The sequence below is a fragment of the Macaca thibetana genome, chromosome 18 (assembly GCF_024542745.1).
Source record: "Macaca thibetana thibetana isolate TM-01 chromosome 18, ASM2454274v1, whole genome shotgun sequence".
Lineage (NCBI taxonomy): Eukaryota > Metazoa > Chordata > Mammalia > Primates > Cercopithecidae > Macaca > Macaca thibetana.
In genome coordinates this window covers 66,067,156-66,089,353 of record NC_065595.1, presented here as the reverse complement: position 1 = coordinate 66,089,353, position 22,198 = coordinate 66,067,156, and the positions used below count along the sequence as shown (strand labels likewise).

Genomic DNA, 22,198 nt, shown 5'->3' with positions numbered 1-22,198 from the left:
TATTAGTGAACACTGTCTTTAACTTTGAAAAACATAAAAAAATAAGGTGCTATAGCATTTTTAAACACTCCCTAACATTCCTATTAATTCAGTTGTCAATTCACAATCATCTGAAAAACAAAAATCAGTTTGGCTTATTGGACAGGCTATATTTTTCAAAGAAAATCTTAAACACAAGCATCTTATTAATATATTATCTGGACTTAGGTAGCTTAATTGAAATAAACCAAGCGCCACTTTGAGTAATGGAATGTACTAAAATTAGGTAACAATTTCATGCTACTGTACAGACAGCAAAAGTACCTGAGAGATCAATTAAATAAGTACAGTTCAATGAGAGGGGAGAAAGGTGTTATCATAAAATTAGCACAGGTCTAAAACTGTGTTTTAGTTAAAAATCTAGGATTGTCTAATTACCCTCACTTCCAACTTAATAATAGGGAAAAACAGAATTTAAGCGTGAGAAAAGACCCTTGAGGTCAACTAATGGAACCCCTTCATAATCCAAATGAAGAAATTGGGTATGTCACTGAGTACAGTCTGACCCTAATCATTTTACTCAAAGTGCACATTAAATGGTCTCTACTCTCCCTCCCTCATCTCATATTTCATTGTATCAGCAATACCAGCATCTGTGGTTACATGCTGCAACGCCTCTTCCTTACGCTGGTTCTTTGGCCAAAAACACTCTTCCAACTCTTAAAATCCCCCCCTACTAACTCATGCTCATTCTTTAGACTTAATTGAGCTATCCACTCCTCCAAGAAGTTTTCCTTAACCCCTCTCTCACCAACCCGAGCCCTAAATGTTAGTTACATCTTCTCCCCTTTCCTAGAGTATCTTATGCATTTTTTTTTCAATCATTCATTCATTGAACCATTCACATACTGAGTGTCAATTCTGGGCCAGTAGGCTAAAATGCTAAGGATACAGAGATAAGAGACAGTTTCTGTCCTCAAGGAGTGAACTTTGGATGCAGCAGAAATTGATCATGAACACACTTCTCACTTAAGGACCAGCTATTAACCATTTTTGTAGCCCCAGCATCCAAAATCACATATGGCATAGAGAGGTTCAATAAATATTTGTTTAATTTCACTTTTTATTGCAAGAATCAGAGCTCAATTTCTTCTTGTTTTAATGAGTGAAATGACTCAAGTAAAATTTAATCTTTTAAAACGAGGGATATATTTACTTTCTATTAATTATCTATCCATGCTGCACTCAATTTTATGTATAAAGCTATTATTGTTTATAATTGTTGCCAGTTTGATTTTTTATTATTCTTATTTCTATAGCATATTATCAATAGTATATATGATTCTATGAATAAAGGTTAATTTAGTGTATTTTCTCTCTCAGGAAAGACTTTGCAAAGGACGAGATGCTCAGATTTTGGAAGACTTCCCTGGTAGCTTCCAACAAAAGAGAAATCACATTTCCACACTTCAGCCTCCACAGTTAACCATTTGTTAAGACTCTAGTAAGTGCCAGGCCCTCTGATGAGGGAGAGGGGAAGGTAGTTAAGGATCCAGTAATGAAGAAAATAGACAATATTCTTGTTCTAGAAATGCTTCCATATTATTTGAGGCTAAGAATAAAGTTTTATCCTATATGCAAAAATGTATTATCAAAGGATTTTAAGTAAAAAAAGAAATGGATTTTTAAGTCCTGCATTTTAGAAATGCTAGATTTCTTTCTTGACTTTTATCAGAATTTTAGTTCTTTGGGGTACATTTGTTAAAGTTCTCCTCTTCAGTCTCCCTCTTCTCTCTCTTCCTTCTTACAAGCTAAGCTTTCAGAAGGAATCATATCTACTTTCTGCCTATATTTTCTTATCTCACAATCACTCTTCAACTTGCAGCAAAGTGGCTTCCACCTCTACAACTGTATTAAACCCACAATAGCAAAGATCATCACTGATATCCGCACTACTTAATCTGGTGGATGATTTTCTTTACCATATTGGTCATTTAGCTACTTTTGATGTGGCTGTCTGATCATTCTGAGCCTGCTGCCTTTGCTTCTGGAAAGCTCTCATTCTGTTGGTCTCCATTACGGGCTCCCAAGCCCTGCCCTTCCCTAGCTGGCATTACTCAAGTTTCCATCCTTGTTCCACTGCTGTCTCTATAGAGACTTTACCCTCTCCTGCCAGATCTCATCCAAGCCCAGTTTTAACTATCCCTGAAATGCTTAAGTCTCCCATGAATAAATAGCTTAGAACTTTCAGCCTTGATCTCCCTCCTAGGCTTCCAACTTGTATAGCCACCTGTCTGCCGAGCATATACACTTAATTATCCCACAAGAACCTAAGGGTTGAAATTTCACATGTCAAACTCATTGTCTGCCCATCCACAATCTGCTCATCCACCACAATTCCCAACTTCAGTACCTAACACTCCCATACAGAAAACCAAGTCATGGCCAGGCGCAATGGCTCACGCCTGTAATCCCTGCACGAAGGCCGAGGCAGGTGGATCACCTGAGGTCAGGAGTTCGAGGCCAGCCTGGCCAACATGATGAAACCCTGTCTCTACTAAAAATACAAAAACAGTTATCAGGGCATGGTGGTGGGTGCCCGTAATCCCACTTACTCAGGAGGCTGAGGCAGGAGAATCGCTTGAACCCAGTAAGTTGAGGTTGCAGTGAGCCAAGATTACGCCACTGAACTCCAGCCTGGGCAACAAGAGCAAAACACTCCATCTTAAAAAAAAAAAAAAAAGAAAGAAAAAGAAAAAAAAAGAAAACCAAGTCATGTGTTCCTAGTTCTCAGCATGCATTTAATCACCAAATCATACCAACTTCTTTGCTTGTTTTCCCCGTGGAATCCTTCAGTCTCTTTCATCCATATTCCCACAGCTCCAGCCGAGGCCTTCATCAGCTTTACTTAAGCTACTTCATTACCCTTCTAAACCATTTCTCCAGCTCTTTGTGGTCTACTTGAAAACCATCTTTCATACTATAGAGGAATAAAGCAACTGGGGGATCCTGGAAAAGAATAAAAGCAAAGAGCTACAAGATTACAGTTTTGATTTTATGGATTTTGATCCAAATAGCTTTCAAACCAGATTAAAATACTAATGAGCCAAACTGGATGTGGGCAAGGTTGGGGGTAGGGGAGTAAGAGACAAAAGCAAGAATAACCTAGAGTAAGATTTGGCTAAATGACGAATTCCTGTTTAAGATACACTTTAAAACCCGCTAAATGGCAAAGCACTTCCACGAACTCTAAAGAGAATTGGTGCTATTTTTTTCCTAACTCCCACAATAAGAACTTTTTTATCATCTGGATAAGAGGAGTATCATGTTTGTTTAGGATTGGTATAATCGAAATCAGCTTCACTTGGGCTTCTTATAAGCAATGACTCATGTTATTTTAGCTGGTGTGGGATCATTGCCTCATGAAGGATGACACAGCTTTAGACATGCAGAGCCTGGCCTGCTTTTTCCAATTCCATGCCTCCAGCAGCTGGAAGAGGTGGGAGTCCTCCAGCCTGCAGCTTTCTGCAACTCAGCACAATTCAGATTTTATGAAAACAGTTGCCAAGTTGACCTTGTAATTACAAGAGCCTTATAAATGAGGAGGGAAAGGAGTTCAGTTGTGGTATGTTAAAAATCACAGGGCCAGGCATCCTCTGTTTTTCAAAACAGAATCTGTGGAAACTTACAGTCAGCTCTTTCCCTCATTAATTGCTTACTCTATTGAGGTCAGTAATTTTTTTGTTTTTAAGATGACAATGAAAAATCACAGCAAATATGTTTTCAAGACTCTCCAACTTACACTCACTAAGATAATGTGCACGGGTGGTTGTAACAGTGTTTGAAAGGAAGCTAAGGAAATGCCATTCTCATAATCGACACCACCTTTTCTCTAGCTCCATACTGAGTCAGGGAGCCAGTTCTCCCCTCCTCCATGTTTTCCTTGCTGTTGGCCTGCCTGCTTCCCCGAACCCAGGAGACTATGCTGTAGGCGTGCGCGAATGCTATGGTGACGGGAAGCAGGTGGTTGAACCTGGCTGGACAGGTTGGTAATTCCCTATGAGGCTCTAGGCAAGACACTTTTCCATACTTTGCTTTCCAGTTGTAGCACAGACATTGTTCCTGGCTGTCCTTACTCATGACTGGTCTTCATGAAACTTAGTTCTCATTAGCAACATACTCTGAACTCCCTAGCTGGTTAAAAATAATGAGAAGACACTCCCAAAGACATGGCAGTTAGCAGAAAAGCCCAGACAACTATTTATTGTATCATGAAAACGATAGTCCTATCTCTGTAGTTCTGGCGTCCTAAGAACTAAAGTTTATTAAAATGAATAGCTTGAAAAATTAACACAAGGGCCCAGAGACTGAGGGCCATTATGATTCTGACCTTGCAGAGATTCAGGTCCAGACTAAAATGGGCCTAGGATTCATTTTCTAAATGGAAGTATCTGAGGCTCTTCTGAGGTTGGCATCATCCATGGCTCCAAGGTCACTGATGGACAAGGGCTGTACTCGGGTTTACAGGAGACTAGGGATGGCTCAGGAGTCTGAGTTTCCACAGCCTACATTTTTGAGCAAGATTTAGAACAGAACAGTGATCTCTACAATGATCATTGTCTAGGACCTGACTTGATCCCCTGGTTGCCTTCAAGTTTTCACCTTCAGTCAAGGTGAAAACTTGACTGAAAATTGGGAGAGAATAGAGGAAGAACTCATTAATTCTCATGAAGTGTTGTTTCTCAATGTTCATTAAGAATTCTTTTGGTAGGGCCGGGCAAGGTGGCTCAAGCCTGTAATTCCAGCACTTTGGGAGGCCGAGGTGGGCAGATCACCTGAGGTCAGGAGTTCCAGACCAGCCTGATCAACATGGAGAAACCTTGTCTCTACTAAAAATACAAAATTAGCCAAGCGTGGTGGCACATGCCTGTAATCCCAGTTACTCGGGAGGCTGAGGCAGGAGAATCGGTTGAACTCGGGAGGCAGAAGTTGTGGTGAGCCAAGATCACGCCATTGCACTCCAGCCTGGGCAACGAGAGCGAAACTCGTCATACACACACACACACACAAAGAATTCTTATGGTATAAATCATACTGCAAGGAATTAAGCAAAAAAAAAATGTTTTTAACTATAGAAATATATTTTAGTAGTTAAAAAAGCAACTAATAAAACTAAAGTGAAAAATTATAAGATCTAGTTACTAAGAACATAAACCTAAAGATGAAAGGATTAAAACCTGCCCTCCTTCTGCGAGAGAGAGAGAGAGACAGAGAGAGAGAGAGAAAGAAAAGCCCGAGAGAGAGAGAGAGAGAGAGAGAGAGAAAGAAAAGCCCACCCATAGGAAGATTTCCTGTTACTGACTGCCTAGATCTTACCTTCTTAGTCAATTTGAATGTCTTCCCTAGAACATTTTGTCTAGTTTTAAATACTGTTAAATATAGTCTTAAATAAGACTATGTGAAGGGTAAGAATATAAATTTTTAAAAATCCTATTATTGAACTTCCTTCAAGTGATAATAACAGTTCTCAAATATATTATTATATTTAAATCAATTTCATATATCCATTCATAACCACTTCTATGCTTATTCCATTAAAACAGAATAGAAATGTTTGCAAAATGAAAGACTAAATCAACACTGAATATTTATAACCTCGACTATGTGGAAGTTGATCTTGCTGGTTATTAACAGGGCTATACCGGTATTGTCCCCGCTCTCAATAATCAAATTGAGGCAGAGAAACAATAAATCCATAATATACTAATAATGTTACAAGATTTAAATGACAGGTTAAAAGCACCATTTCTAGAAGAGACTGGGTTGGAATGTTGGCGCTCCTTGCTGTGTGATCTTGGGTTACTTCTGTGCTTTGGTTTCTTCCTGTGTCACAGAACTGCTGTAAAGAATAACTGGGATAATGTATGTCAAGCTTTTAGCATAGTGCTTGCCTCATTTGTAAGCTCTGATTAAAGCTAGGACTTATTTTTAAAGAATCAACGTCACAGGACCATAGGGCATGATTAGCGCATGACTGATTACCAAATGAGCATTATGGTGGTAGATGGCAGCCTGTCATGGTAGCCAGAACTCTTCTGGCTACAGTTCTCGAGGAAACCTTCAGAGAAGTTTAGTCCTCACTTCTTTGACTGCGTTTATTCATTCTCTCTCTTTTCTGCTTTTTATCTCTTGCCATTTAAATATAGATTTAATCCCAACCACTGACATGTAACTTTAGCTACTACATAAATTTTTGTGTTGTAGCGAGGGTGAGAGGAAAAGTGGAGAGAAGAAATAAATCAAATATCATAGTATGAGTTATAATGTCATTTTAGGATGTTGAGAATTTTTTCTAGTCACTGTCAGATTTCTCCACTAATCTTCAAAAACATAAAATAATTGATGGACCTTTGTATAAAGGTAAATACACTAATAGGTGGTTTCTTTTTAAGGCAAAAGCATTGGTCAGTGTTTTCTAAATTGATTTTCATAAATGAATACTCAATAGGAAATTTCAATGGGATTTTTTTCCTTGTACACTATAAATGTACATAAGTAAATTTTGTGGCTAACCACAAAGTTTAACAAAGATACAAAGATTTATCTCTGGTACATAAAAGATAATCAGTACCCAAACTTACAATTGCTAAAATAGCACAAATAAATCTCAAGTGTTTGACAGTTTAAGAAATACTACCTACTACTTTGTCCTTGGTTTCCAGTTTCGCCTTCCTGTGCTTTGTATTGTGTGTTTGTATGCAGTCATCATCTATTCATCTAAGGGATCAGAAAAGGAATACATAGATTTAATTAGTTTTTAAGAGTAACATGACACAGGCAGCTGGTTGTCTAAGGGATACTTAGTATATGTTCTCCCAACCTTGGAATTACATGGCACTAACTACCTGTCAAATGGATAGTTTATCTATATTATGCATTTATTGAAGAGTGACATAACACACACATTTGATACTCAAAGAATGTGTTATAAACCCCAGATAGTTAAGAAGATGCATATATAGCAAAACAATCTACTTTCTTTACTTTCTACTTTAGAGACTAAAGAACTTGAAGTTTTTGTACACTTTATTATTTTGTTTTGATGCACAGCCTACAGTAATCACAAAGAAATGATGTATGAAACTTCATATGATAAAGAATGATACATTATGGAAAACTCACTAACTCAATAACCAGAGCACAGCAAGAGACAAAAAGCAAACAAGCTAAAAAAAAAAAACTCTCAAAGAAACCAAAATAAATGCTATCAAATTCTTTAACAAAAGAGTATACACTTTAGTCCTTTAAACCGCATTTCCTTTACATAGTTGTAACAAGCTGGTTATCTAATCAAAAGTAAATTACAAAGCATGTTAAAAGTAACAATATTAGAAATAAAAGTACTGCTAAAGACTTTCAGAGCTGCCTGAAGAAATAAGTAATAATTTCAATTTTTAGGAAATAAAACAATATACCAATATAGACTATTAGTAAAGCAAGCAAACTTACACATCTCAACAGGTACCTTTACTTTAGTAACACATGCAATTATGCTGTCTTAATGATAACAGTTATTAAGAAAAGGTTAATTTCTAACACTATTTAAGGGTATGCCTGACTTATTTTCATCCAAAGAGGCTTAAAAACAAAGCAAAGTGTATTGCCTAAATAGATAGAATTTATTTCCAAAATTTTCTTCTGAAAAACATTCCATTTATCTCCTTTGCTTTGCTATATAACATTTTACTTTTATTCTTGGCTAGAACTGATATCTAGAGACCATATGGTTGAGAAATAAGAACATGGCAATTACCTCAGAAACAAAATTGTTTAGTTTGAGGATGGAATGTGAAAAAATTCTGATTACATGCAAATTAGAATGTTTACTTTAGTTAAAATACATTTGCAGATGTTCACATAACATCTCTGGAACACTAGTAAGAGGAAAATGTTTTCCATCAGGTACAAAGATAATTCTAAAAGAATAAAAGATAGTTTCAGTAATACTCTCTAGGCAAACTGGGATTTAAGAACAGCTACACTCTGTTTACACAGCATTTAATTTAGCAACTTTCTGATTCTTTTTTTTTTTTGGAGGCAGAGTTTCACTCTTGTTGCCAAGGCTAGAGTACAATGGCGTGATCTTGGCTTACCGCAACCTCCGCCTCCTGGGTTCAAGTGATTTTCCTGCCTCAGCCTCCCAAGTAGCTGGGACTACAGGCGCCCACCAACACGCCCACCTAATTTTGTATTTTTTTCTAAGTAGAGACGGGGCTTCACCATGTTAGTCAGGTTGGTCTTGAACTCCCAACCTCAGGTGATTCGCTCACCTCGGCCTCCCAAAGTGCTGGGATTATAGGTGTGAGCCACTGCACCCAGCCGATTTATTTTCTTTGAGCCTATTTAATAAACATTTGCTTCGAAAAAAATTGTAAAAAATAGAAAATCTATCTTTAGAGCTTTCATAAAGTCAGACCAGGTCAAATTAAATCATTTTTTACACTTTGTATCAAAACTGAAAAAAAAAAAAGAGTGGATTAAATGACTGTTGATGCCTATTTATATTTGGCTGACTTTTTAAAAACTAATGGGGTAAAAACAAAATCAGCAAGACTCCTAGATGTCTATTTCATAGTATGTAAAGTCAGTCAAATATAGAAGAAATGAGAGAAATAAAGTCACCTTTAGAACACCACCTTAGTGAATTTTACTGACAAGATCCACAGATAAATGGTAAAAGGAAAGTTTAAAGAGAAAAAAGATATTTCCATAGTCTCAAAGTATCTCTCCAAAGGTAGCTATTAATTATAAAGAGGAAAATAGTAACTTTATAGTACAGAAATCTGGCAGATACCACCTTATCCAGATGATCAAACCTAACACCAATATTAGTAAGATGTCAACATCGCATACCCACTGTATGATGCCCTCAGAGGAACCCAATATTACTTCCACAGATTTCTCATCAAAAATGCATCCGCTTGGTCAGGCATGAAGGCTCACATCTGTAATCTCAGCAATTGGGGAGGTCAAGGTGGGCAGATCACTTCAGCCCAGAAGTTTGAGACCAGTCTGGGCAACATGGCAAAACTACATCTCTACAAAAAATACAAAAATAAGCCAGGCATGGTGGCATGTGCCTGTAGCCTCAGCAACTCAGGAGGCTGAGATGGGAGGATTACTCAGGTCCAGGAGGTCGAGGCTACAGTGAGCCGTAATTAGACCACTACACTCCAGCCTGGGTGACAGTGCAAGACCTTGGCTCAAAAAAAAAAACAACAAAACAAAACAAAACAAAAAACCATAACCTTAATCTAATCATGAGAAACATCAGACCAACCCAATTTGAAGGACTTCTTATAAATCACCAACCAGTTCTCAAAAAGTGTCATGAAAGACAAGGACAGACTGTCAGATTGCAGGAGACTCAGGAGATACAACAAAATTCAGTGTGGAGTCCTACATTCAATTCTACAACAGGAAAATTCCAATTCTAGTGGAAAACTGGTGAAATCAGAACATAGTTCGTAGTTTATAGTATTGTATCAGTTTTACTTTGTTTAGTTTTCACAAATGGTATTTTGGTTTTGCAAGATGCTAACATTTGGGGAATCTGGGTAAAGGTTACGCAGAAACTTTCTGGACTACTTTTGCAAGTTTCAAAATTACATCCAAATAGAAAGTTAAAAGTTATGACTTTTTAGTCATCATCTTCATCTACATGAGGCGATTCTACAATACTCTAAATTCCCTAAATTTTTGTGCATACGTTACAGATTAATGATCAGGGAGAAGTGAGCAGCTTAAAAATGGATACAGCAACTGGCCAAATATGTAGCCATATGACACCATCAAAGGAAATGCACCAGATGTTTTCCAACAGCTCTGCATACAGAGGAACCTACGCTCAGCAGGGATCCCACTGTAAAAAGAAACCAGAGACACCAACTCTGGTTTCAACCATAACATAAAGAATGACCTACAAATACCTATTGTCTAGTAAGAATCTTATTTCCATTACTGTTTTTGAATCCTCTCAAGAAAGCATACCTAGTATCCCCCAGAATTTGGTGTCCCTGTGCATGTGTACCTTAACTCATACAGGCCTACACGAATGCTTAGTAAGAGTTAACACTTGGAAATAAATGTCTTCTTAATTAATTAATTTCAGTCCAGGAAGGTACCAATAAATCTATCATTAAAAGTTGCTAAATTTAGTTTTTCCTCAATATAAAATATGTACTTTCTAATCATCAATTTCACTTTAATCAAATTATTTTATTATTAAGAATCATTATGAAACAATAGCCCCCTCATAGAAGTTTAAACATTGCTGTAGAATTAGAATTCCTAGGATAACCTTGGTTAGCTTGTATATTTGTTTTCGAGGAAGAGTTGGCTGTTTCTCTCCTCTATTTTTGTCCTCTCTCGGGAAGTTTATGGTATAACTAGATAAATTTCAGAAATAATCATGGCCATTTTCTACTATACCTTCACTAAAAAAAGTTGTATTTCATTATTTGTATATACTCAGGAAACCCTTGAAAAACAAAATATCTAGCTTTATCCCTGGCTACCTTTCATTTTATCAGTGAAATTATTTTGTATGTTTGTCCATAGTCTCACTCTGGATTCTGAATAGAAGCTTGGCCTCTCTAAAAATCATGATTCTAATTTCAACCATTTAACAGAACTGATCATTTATAGTTATTTTATTCTCTTTCTTCCTTTACAAGAGGATGTGGATACACAATTCTGTGAAAAAAAGAATTAGTTCTCTTCCTCCCAACAAATACTTATGACTTGTGAGTCTCTTCGATGCATGAATAAATTTTGCAGTGGTTTGAACCACCCATGATCTAGAAATGCACTATAGACACCAAGTAGGACTCCCTGCCACTGTTAAGCATATAAAGGTGCTAAACCCAGAAGGCACTTGGTGTTCCTCATCAGGAATAAGCCTAAATTGCCCAGAAACGCAAGCTAAGTATGTTTTTTGTTGTTGTTGTAATATCAAATTAGTTGACCAAAATGGAAAATCAGTGAGAATGAAATATGTTTGCTAAAACTTCCTCTGAGGGAATGATGCTCTTGCTTTAAACTGCTGAAAAGTTTGTGTGCCTATTAGGGACAGAAAGATGTTGTATCTTCATGGTTTTCTTGCCTTTTAGCTCCAAAGAAACAAATTAAAATTCGTGTTACAAGTATGCCATGCTACTGAAAAGTCATAGCCAAAATAGACTTTGTGGAGTCCTTGAAATTAATTCCTAAGAAAACTTTAAAAGATAAAAGTAATATGAGAAAATATAATTAATTATGAGAATTAACAAGCAAGTCTATCCATCCTCACACTCTATTAGAATCAAGGAATATGGTGACAGAAATTGAATAAAAAAATAGGAAATAATTCTTAAAGAAATAGGAGGTGTGGGAAGGAATCCTAAAGGCTCAAAAGGAAATATGTATAACAGTATTTTAAATGCCACAGCAGATTGCCCCATGCAAATTAAAAGGGCAAAAACAGAACAGGACAAGATGGACAAAGGATAATCTATTTATTAAAAATCAACATATCAACTTATATATTCTGAATATTGATTTAAAAAAAAGAACTTAAATCTGAGGATTCCTTACTGTCAATATATCCCAACCTAGAATCTTTTAGGTACACGTAACTCCCTCTAAAGCCAGTGTACTTATATGACTTCAGGTGGTTTCATTCATTATGCTCCACACACAGTTTTAACTAATTTATAAAATGAGGTAAGAATGAAAGATTCCTTTGATTCTTCGGAATTGCAAGATCGGAGCTATAAAACTCAGATATTTGAGTTTTAAATGTCCCTTTTTTTTTTCTTGACAAACAAGGCTAATTGTTAACCTTGTTTTGTTTGTCCACTTCTGATAGTGATGCAAGTACCAAAACTGTTTGACTCTCCTCTTTACAGCAACAACACCTGATTAAAAGTGGTAACAGTAGGAATACAGCTAACATATCTGGTGCTTCCTTTACGTTAGTCAATATCCTAAGTAGCGGAAGTAAATTGCCCAAGGCCACACTGTAGTAACTGGTGTAGAGTCAGGGTCTGCCAATGTGACCTCAAGCCTGAGTAACTGACAAGTACATGGAAAACAAAATAAAATTAGTAAAATAAAAGAAAATGAGCAGGCCCTAAAGAAATTGCTTCAGTGTTGAAGGGAAACAGGGAGAGCATGGCAAACAAGCACAGCAGCCCCCATGATGGAGCAGCCTTGGCTCAGCTTCAGCTAGGGATGGCAGGCAGCAGGGCAGGCCTGAGATGCTGCGTCCTTCAATCTTTTTTTTTTTTAATGGTTAGCTAAAAATCCAGATTTACATCTGAAGCCTCTTGATGTAGAAATACTGTCACTTATTTCATCTTTTTTCTCAAAGTCTTGCTGGTTTGAAAGGTAAAGGACCACATTCTTGGGGCAGGGACTATGTCCCATTTATCTTTGTAACCCAAATGTCTAACACGTTGCTGGCACATAGTAGGCACAAACAGGTTGAGGCTGGCAGTTAAAAATCCCACCATTTTATCTTGGCTATTTTGTAATCTTGGCAGGAATTCATTAATTTATTCAACAAATATTTATTGGGCTACTACGATGTACCAGATACTGCTCTGGGGATATAATAGTGGAAAAAAATGACCAAATAGAAAGGTATTATATTCTATTTTACTGGGAAAAGGCTAGGAAAAAAACCCTTAAAAACATATAAACTCAAGTGTAGTAGAGGTCTAGAAAATAAAAAAGAATGGTTTGCTTTGAGAACCTATGCCACCAAGAGCTAAAAAATAATGATAATTAGATACAAAAGTCCACGCTTTCTAGTGCCATTCTGGTCATTGCTCCACAAATAGGTTACAAATGTGTAAGCAATTTAAAGGAAAGGGTATTCTTGAAAGAGAGAGTGCTTTCTTCAGAAGTAGAACAATATGATCTTGCTTCTTGGCTTGAAAGGAAGTATTGATCGTTAGTTAGTGAGTCAAAGGTTAATAACTTGGGCCTGATTATTTCTGTTATCAGACTTACGATTAATGGTGTCCTCTGGCTCTTTGTAAATACAGGAACCTCTTTTTGATTGCTCTTTTACTAGGAACCAAGGAATTAAGCTATTCTCTTGTGATTGGGTTGCAGAGGGCCGGGGGGCCTGCAGCAGAGGGACAATGGTACCAAGGCTCCCAGAGAGTGCAGGGCAGTCACCAAAAATGCAAACTTGGAACGACGTGAATCTAATTGGCAACCTTAAGGTGAAATACTAGCTCTGACATGTAACGCTTGCTCTCAAGTATTATCATTCCACAAGACCACATGCTGAGTTAATAGAACTTCTGCTTCTAGTTTGCTTTGGAAACGGATGTAGTTTCAAATCGCCCAAATGGCACAATCTGGCTGGTGCTCTGAGACAGCTGCTGGGAATTATAGACAGGACAGCTACACTAGAATCGTTTAAGAAATGGACAAACTTGGCCCATGCTTTTCATCAACACACACACACACAGACACAGACACACACACACACATATATATATATATTTAGTTAGTCATAATCTGAGTACTTACAGCCAATGATTATGTTTAGAAAAGAAAATACCCTAAAGACAAATGCCAGTTTTTATTTTCAAGGAGCCTTTAAAAGTATATGCACAACTCCTAAAGCTGGAAAAAAATGTTATTTTCCCACTGTCTTTATATAAAAGTGAGATTTCACTCAACCTGCTGTTTTTGAAAGAAACAACATTTTCTTTGTTAGCCAAGTCCAACATAGATCTCTTGCCAATGTAGTTTGTTCTTCCCATGGATACTAGCCAAAAAGTATTCCTTGAAATAAAGTCACAATCTGTTAATTAGGAAATCAATTAAAATCACAATCAATTAAATTAGGAAACAGAAGCAATCATTATCACGTAACTAAAGTTAAAAGTATGAGAAAAAAGAAATGATTAAAAATAAACATGATGAAAACACATCACTCAAATTGCCCACTTGTAAAGAAAAGCACTCATCAATGGATCAGATAGTCACATTTACACAAATAAAACTTCCCCCAAATATGTATCAAATACCAAACCATCTCACTCATCACAATACTTTTGTCTACCCACTTAACCATTTTTGTTTTAGTTAAGGAGAGTCTCATTGGCCTTGATCTTGCATCAAATGGATGATCACTGACACAGTAATTTAACATAGATCCCTGATTAAATCTGAAATATACAGGATGAGATGCGTATAGGCTTCTTTTGACCAAAAGGAAATATAATTGCATTCACAACATAGAGTTGACATCAGCAGTAATCAAATAATGACACCAATGCATTTATACAGTTGAAAGGTTTTAACATGTAGAAATAAAATTGTCTTTTAAAGTCTACTGAGGTGTACTTTTTAGAGAATTTCTCAACCTACATTTTAAATCAGAAATGCAGTTACTGAACAAGCTCTCAAAAGGAGTATTTTGAGGATTTAGGGTTATGTATTTTAATGTTTTCTTTTCATGTGCTGCTTGTGTTTCATTTGGAAAATTTTTTAATTTCCCGAGATTTTATAGGCAACTTTGGCCGAAATGAGGTGTATATATATATATACATGACTTATCCTCAAATCGTATCAAGAATGCAATCCCGCTGCTAATCTCTGCTAGCCAACGACTTCAGCCCAGGCTGGTGCAGCCTTCGAGCGTTTCCCACCTCCAGTCAAAGACAATGCAAAGAACCCCAGGCTCACTCATCTAGTCCACCAAAACTTGAAACAACTATCTGCGCCCAGGCAGAAGGCGCAGCTGCACGGCGAACCCCCCAAGCCCGGCGCGACTGCGCCGCCCTGGCGGGAGCGGCTCCGGGTACCTGCTGAGCGGGTGGCTGGAGGCGGCCCGGGGCGCGCAGCGCGACTCTGCGTTGGGGGGCTGGGCGCGGGCGTACGAGTGGTAGGCGGTCAGCACCACGCCGCCCGAGTCCTCCACCTCCATCGTCAGCCACGCATGTCTCGGCGCCGGCCCCAGAACAAAGACCGGGACCAGCATGGACCGGCGCGCCGGGAGGCTGTCAGCAGCTGGGCGGCGGGGCCGGAGGTGCGACCAGCCGCTCTCTCCCGCGGCTGTCAGTGGCCCCCGGGCAGGCCCGCCCCGCCCCGCCCCGGGCGCGCGAATTCGCAGACGCTGGGAACCACGCCCACGGGCTGGAGTAGGGGCGGGCATTGTGTGTGTGTGTGTGTGTGTGTGTGTGTGTGTGTGTGTGTGTGTGTGTGTGTGTGTGCGTGTGCGCGCGCGCGTCTGTGTTTGCATGTGTGCCTGTGTGTGAGTGCTTGTGTGCCTGTGTGTGCGCGCGTCTGTGTGTGCCTGTGTGTGCGTGTGTGTGCCTGTTTGTGTGCCTGTGTATGTCTGCACGCCTGTGTGTGCCTGTGTGTGCGTTTGTGCCTGTGTGCGCGCGCCTTTGTGTGTCCGTGTGTGCGCTTTTGTGTGTCCGTGTGTGTGTGTGTGTGTGTGTGTGTGTGTGTGTGTAAGCCTTTGGGTGTCCATGTTTGTTCCTGTGTGCGCGTTTGTGCCTCTGTGTGCGCGCCCGTGTGTACGTGTGTGTCCGTGTGTGTGCCTGTGTGTTTGCGCCTGTGTGTGCGTGTGCGCGCATGTGTCGGGAGTGCGGGGGGAGGTGTGATCCCCGCTTCTAGGAAACTGGAAACCGGCCGGGATCCTTTGGGGCTCCTGCTAGCGGCTCTAGTAAAGTTTGTTTTTCATTGTTTCTTTTTTTTTCCTTTTCTCACTCCCCCTCCCAGCCCGCTTCCAACTGGAGGCTTATCCTGTGGCTGGGAACATTTCCTGCCTGGCTGCAAGGAGTGAGACTAAGAAACCATACCTCAGGCTGAGGAGAGAGGCGGGGTTTGAAATGTGTGCTCTGGGGAAGAAAAGGAGAAAATGTGACACTCTGTCATTTAAAGCATCCACATCAAAAATTGAAGAACTGGATTACCTTGCTGTTGACTTAGTCAAGTTACAATAAACTTGATTTCCTTTTGGGTCAGGTAATTCCCTCTCATAGCAAGGGAATGCTTCCCTCCCCCACCCTCAATCTCACTACCAGACTCTTACCTCACTCTCACATCCCTTTCCTCCTCCCAGTCATGATCAAATTAACAGATACCGTTTGCAGCTTGTCTGAAAATTAGACTTTATTATTATAGGCCAAATGGATGTTATTTCCAGAAGTTACTGTTGGTGGGGGAGGATGTAGGGACTGGTTCGAGGTAGATAAAAAGGGGCATCATTAGAAATCTTGAGTCTGAAGTATGTCCTTATCCACATAGGACTAATAGCACAAATGGAAAAACGACATTCTTATAGCTGATTAAAAAGTAACCAGAAGAATGCCTAGGAAGAGGCCCACGTGAATGTTTTACTCACATGGACAGTGTTTTATCTGCTGTCTCTTCCACACATCCCTAGGAGCTAGATGAAGTAGAAAGACAAGTTAATCTATCCCTTACTGGAGGGCAACTTGATCATGCTACTTAACATCTCGGAATCTGTGTTGCTGCCTCTGTGAAATGGGGAAAATAACATTCATCTTGTAGGATTAAAGCAACAAGTACCTGTTAGGTTTTCAAGAAATGGGGGTACTCTTTGCTCTTTACATTCATCAAGAAGGGACACATTTATTTTCATTGCACTTTCAGAGTTTGGGAAAACATAAGTTTTCCATCCAAAATGCTTTAAAAAATGTTTTATTAATTAAACGGTAAGCTAATAATGACTAAATTTACTAACGTGTTAGATGGTGTACATTAGCTGTTTAAACAATTCTGTGAGGTAGGTAGTATTATTATCCCAATTTTATGGATAAAGAAACTTATCAAGCACGAGTGTATGGAAAAGACACATGCAAAGAATGCTTTATTCTCCAAAGTTTTCAGATAAAAAGAGGCATCTGTTTACTTACTGTGCTTTATGCCAATGCATAAAACTAAGACAATACCTTCTTAAAACGTGAAGTTGAAAAACCACTGTAGGTACTGATATGTATCCACAATTCTTCATCTAAAACCTTGGGAACAGATGCATTTCAGAAATTACATCTACTTTTTATTTTTAAATGATAATTTCATGCATGCACCATTTAATATAAAAAACCCTCAGCCCAGTAAATTTGGGACAGTATTGTATATTTAAGTGTATTACTTCTGCAGCAAAGGAAAATGAATATTGACTTTGAGTAGGATAAAGTCTATAGATAGCCTCACATTTGTTCAGGTCAAGTTTATCACCCAATAAATTTTGGCACCAAACTTCATAAAAGCTTGTAATTTTTATCTGATAGTATTTTAGAATTATCATAAGGAATTATAGTAGTGGAACTTTTTCTGGGCATGGGACATTCTTCTTTTATTTTTCTGAACTACAGACTCACAATATGAAATACCTACAGGGTCTTTTCTTATAAACATTTTGACCGTAACACGGCCTCTAGATGCCCCGCATTGCAGTAACGCCTCATCCTGCCAGCCAAGGAGCCCTCCTCCTCTTGTGTATTCACATTGTAGACGCCCTGGTTTCACTTTGGACTCCTCCCTCCAATCGATGATCAAATCTGTCATTTGTTCCTCAAAATATCTGCCAACCATTCTTTGAATTCCCACCGCTAATGTCTTTGCCCTCTCGTCACCATCTCCTGACTAGGTGGCCGCAATCTTTCCTTCACAAAGATTACTTTCCATCAGCTTCCTCTTAAGCCCCATCCCCTTTCAAAATGCTGTTTGGGTGATTTTCCTAAAATGCAGAACATCCTCTTCTTCTTTCTCAGAAAGCCCTCGAATGTAACCTACTTGCTACAAATTAAAGTCCAAACTCCTTAGTGTGGCCTCTCCTTAATCTATTTTGATCTCCTAGTACTTCATCACTCCCAAGGCCCTGTGGCCCACTTACACCAGCCTGTCCTGTGATCTTACTTTGTCTTTGCCTCTACCTAGTATTTCTGGTCTGGAAATCCTGGAAAACCCTCTATATACCACTCTAAAGCCTCTCAGGTGTTCCTAATTCAAAGCAACCCTCCTTCTGCCCTTCTGTGGAAATTGCTCTTACTTTCATTATAACAAATAATTTCATTCGGTCATGTAATTAAAGCACAGTCAGCCAAACACTGTGCTGTGTGCATTCTCCACGCCTGCGCCCAGGGCAGATGTTGCTAACAGATCTTAGCATTTTTTTTCCACTGAGCCCAGATATGGCCATGAAAGCTACCTCAAAATAGAACCCCAAACCAGCAAGATAGCTTTGAGATGAAAACTACTTGCTAACTCAAGATTGTATTACTATTTTCCAGCAAATTCGTGTCTTTTACTAAATTGTAAGCTACTGGAAGGGCGAGGGTCATGTTTTTGTCTTTATAGCCCAGAGCCTGTAGTGTTTTGCAGAGTAGGCATTCAATAAGGAATAGTTGTTGAAAGAATGAACGTACGATCAATGAGTGAATCAGTGAACGAGATAATACTCTTTAGTGCAGCAGTTTCAACCTTGCAGAGTAGCCAAGTGTAAGGGTCAAAGGGAAACTTCTTTGCCCTCGGAAAGTTCACTGAAAAATTAACTCACAGAAGGCAGATTAATTGGAGAAAAGGCATAAAGATGTATTTCATGTATAAACACAGGAGCCTTCAGAATGAAGACCCAAAAGTATAGGGGAAGTTATCCATTTTTATGCTTAGTTTCAACATAGTATGGAAAGCCATGCAGAAATATGATTGAACAAAAAGAGTATTATCTCATGCTGAGAGACAAGTGGAGAAACCCAGCAAAGCCTGTCTGTCTTGATTCTTCTTGGCCTCTCTGAACATGCATTTCTCCCCTCAGGGTATGGGGCAGGACTCTCTCTAGAATGGGGGGTCTTACAATCTACAGTCAAACAAGTAGGTCAGATAACTTCTTTATGGCCAATTTTTACACAGAACAATGGAGGAAAAGGTGGGGTAATGTTTTCAGGTTTTATGGCTGTCTTTGGGGAAAAAAGGTTCTGGTTTCTGTGACCCACCTTGAAAAAGAGAGATTCTAGTTTCTACAGCTAGAAGATGACACTGGGAGACTAGGAGCAAGAAGGTCAGAAAAGACAAAAAAACTTTTGCTTCTGAGACTACCCCTAAGACCCTCATTTTGGGGTATTGTTTTCTGAGCCCCAATAGCAAAGCATTATTATAAATGACTCATAAGTCTCTATGGCACTGAAACTGCAAACCAAAAAAAAGTTGATATGTGGCTGGATGCAGTGGTTCACGCCTGTAATCCTAGCACTTTGGGAGGCCAAGGTGGGCAGATCATGAGGTCAAGAGATTGAGATCATCCTGGCCAACATGGTGAAACCCCATCTTTACTAAAAATACAAAAATCAGCTGGGTGTGGTGGCGTGCACCTGTCGTCCCAACTACTTGGGAGGCCGGGGCAGGAGAATCGCTTGAACCTGGGAGGCGGAGTTTGCAGAGAGCCAAGATGGTGCCACTGCACTCCAGCCTGGCAACACAGCAAGACTCTGTCTAAAAAAGAAAAGAAAAGCTGACATGTATGTAGTAATATTTTTCAAATATATCTATATGGTGTTGACTTAATAAAATATAACTCTTTTAAGTATTCTCAAGTTTTTGGCTTTTAGAAAGATGGCAGAGTGCATATATTGAACATTATAGAATATGCTATGCAGGCTATTTCCATTAGACCTCCAGATCCACTTGCCAACCTCACTACCCTGCTTGGTACCCTGAGTGGCTCACCATGTGGTCTGCATCTATGAACTCCCTTGCCTCTGGCTTCAGGGAGGGTTCACTAAAGAGAGGTACCAGCAGAAGACCTAGAGGGAGGGGAAAGTAAGGTGAAGTACTGACTTCCCAGGCTTCTTTGCTATTTTGCTGCACGTGAGATCCTTCTACCTACCACTCCTGACTGCAATCCTCTGCTATGCTGCTTTCTCCAAATTCAGGTAACTCCTGCCTCTATCTGGCCCTCCTGATCCAGGGGTGGTAACAGCTCCTGGTGCATGTAGTACTCCTTCTGCTGTTCTGCAGCACCCCTTATTAAGGATTCCTTCGCTCCAGCCATGCCTTTATAAATAGCCCCTTTAATAAACTCTATTCACCTGGGCTGAGTGTCCCATCTCTTTCTGCCAAGACCCTGACTGATATGTATCCCGCTGCCCCAGGATGTGGGGCAGTGTCCCTCACACTATGAGGGTCAAATACAAATTATAAATAGCCTCATGTCAGTTCAGATGTTGTCACTTGAAAAAGTTCAGGCCTAAACAGGTCTTGCGGTCAAATGAGTTATGAAAAAGGATTCAAATTTGAGAATTTCTTAATTTCAAAATTCAGACTTAATAGAGTCTGTTTACATTTCTGGCATTCCAAACAATGCTGGGATCCAGTGTGCTAGGGGATGACAGCACAGGGCTGTGACAGCTGGCCAGACAGTGGAGTAAATGGTGGCCCTGGGGAAGCTAAACTTGAAGGTTGCCCAACACTGGAGAGTGGACATGTAGATGGCATTTTCAGTTCATTTGGACTAAGGGCAAAGATAGAGGGAAACTTACAGTTTCCTGTGCTGTCCTACTCTGGATGTCACACAGTGCCCAGCACTGAACTGACAATCGAGAGACGTGGATGTCAGTACCAACTCTGCCACCAGCATGACACCCCAAGAAAGCTGCTGAACTATAGACCTGTTTTTTCACATACAAAAGAAATAAAACAGCCTACATGTATTGAACACTTACCATGTGCCTGGCTCTGTTTAAGGCATCAGAACATCAACTCATGAGAGGCTTGCAGCAGACTGTGAGGTGAGATCAGTATCACTGCTGGCAGCTCCATGTTATAGTTGAAGACACTGGCTGTAGTAACTTCCCAAGGCTACCCATGTCCTACCCAGGCTAGGATGTGGCAATGCTGGGATTCGAACCCAGGAAATCTGGCTCCTGAATTTAGGTCCTTAAGTATTATATTTCTCTTTTATGAAAGGTTTGATGAGATTCAAAATATATTCCTCTTGTAAAATGTAAAGAAACGGGTAGGATTTGATTTATGTTTCTCTATGGTAGCTTTTCATAAACCTATTTAGCATACTGGAGGGTAGATATCACTAGTATGTAATGATGATGATGAAAATAATAAGGAAGGGAGTCACATGTATTTTCAAGGCACAATACTAAGGTAGTTCAAAATTACTAAGGCCGTTCAAAAATTATTGTTTCTTAATATATGTGTGTGTGCATAATTATTGTCATCAACTACTGTTAACAGTGTGTTGAAGGATAATTCAATCTTCCATTCTGCCTTGTAAATTTGTCAGGGGATACATATAAATAAGGTATTAGAGAATAGTGAAATATGTAACCACAAGTGCACAAAGACTGCACTTTCTACAGAAACGGGAAGCAGAGTGGTAGACAAAAGACAGTAAGACAGAGTTGAGTTTGAGCTTGATTATGATTTACTATTTACTGGCTGTGTCACCTTCATTTCTCTCTGTTTCCATTTCCTAATTTTAAAAACAGAGACCAGTAATATCTCCTCCAAGAGTTGATGGGAAGTTAAAATGAGGTCACATCTTTAAGACACCTAGCCCAGTACTAAGCATAGCCTAGATGCTCAGTAGATGTTGGTTCCCTTCTCTGTCTTTCACTCTCCCTTGTCAGCTGTCCTCTGTCTCAGCCCTTCTGCAAGTATGATTTGTGTTCAACCCTCAAGAGTAAAGAATCTGGACCCAGGGATTCCAGAGGTTTTTCACAACCTTTGCTGAGAGATAAGTCAGACTCAATTTATGTGATGAAACCTACCTGGGGAGGCCTCACAAACACTGGTCCCCAAGTGCCACCAGCTGCATGGACTATGAAATACAGAGATATTCCAACATATTCAACCCCATCAGGAAAGGCAAGAAAAGAAAACATTTAGGCAAAACCTTAACATGCACAAAAGAAAGGTGCTTCTTGTGGCCTTCGCTGCTTATCTGGTAACATTGCTGCTAGGATAATCATTTCGTACCAGAACAGGAAAACAGCTGCAGCCTCATGAGTCCTTGCAGCCACTGACTGACAATCTCTTAGCAAGGATTGAGGGAACATAGTCACTGGCCCTATCTTGCAGGAAATGAAGGCACAATTCTTACCTACCAAAGGGAACGTGCGAATTCTGCTTTTAGAACTCCACCTGGCGGGGTGGGGTGGCTCACGTC

General features: G+C 39.4%; 1 protein-coding gene and 1 long non-coding RNA gene across 3 annotated transcripts in view; one reads left to right on the top strand and one right to left on the bottom strand.

Moving 5' to 3' along the window:
- ARHGAP28 (Rho GTPase activating protein 28) overlaps positions 1 to 15,107 on the bottom strand; it is a 192,612-nt gene extending 177,505 nt beyond the window's left edge. The window contains exon 1 of one of the 2 annotated variants that reach the window (XM_050767460.1): positions 14,850 to 15,107. In XM_050767460.1, the coding sequence (XP_050623417.1) occupies positions 14,850 to 15,025 (176 nt within the window). In that variant the 5' untranslated portion in view covers positions 15,026 to 15,107. The remainder of the gene's footprint in view (positions 1 to 14,849) is intronic. The other variant, XM_050767461.1, reaches the window with a different exon arrangement.
- On the top strand, positions 14,931 to 16,013 carry LOC126941191 (uncharacterized). The gene is made up of 2 exons (XR_007721131.1): positions 14,931 to 15,073; positions 15,772 to 16,013. It is a non-coding gene; the product is annotated as an uncharacterized LOC126941191 (long non-coding RNA).
- The last annotated feature ends 6,185 nt before the right edge of the window (positions 16,014 to 22,198 follow it).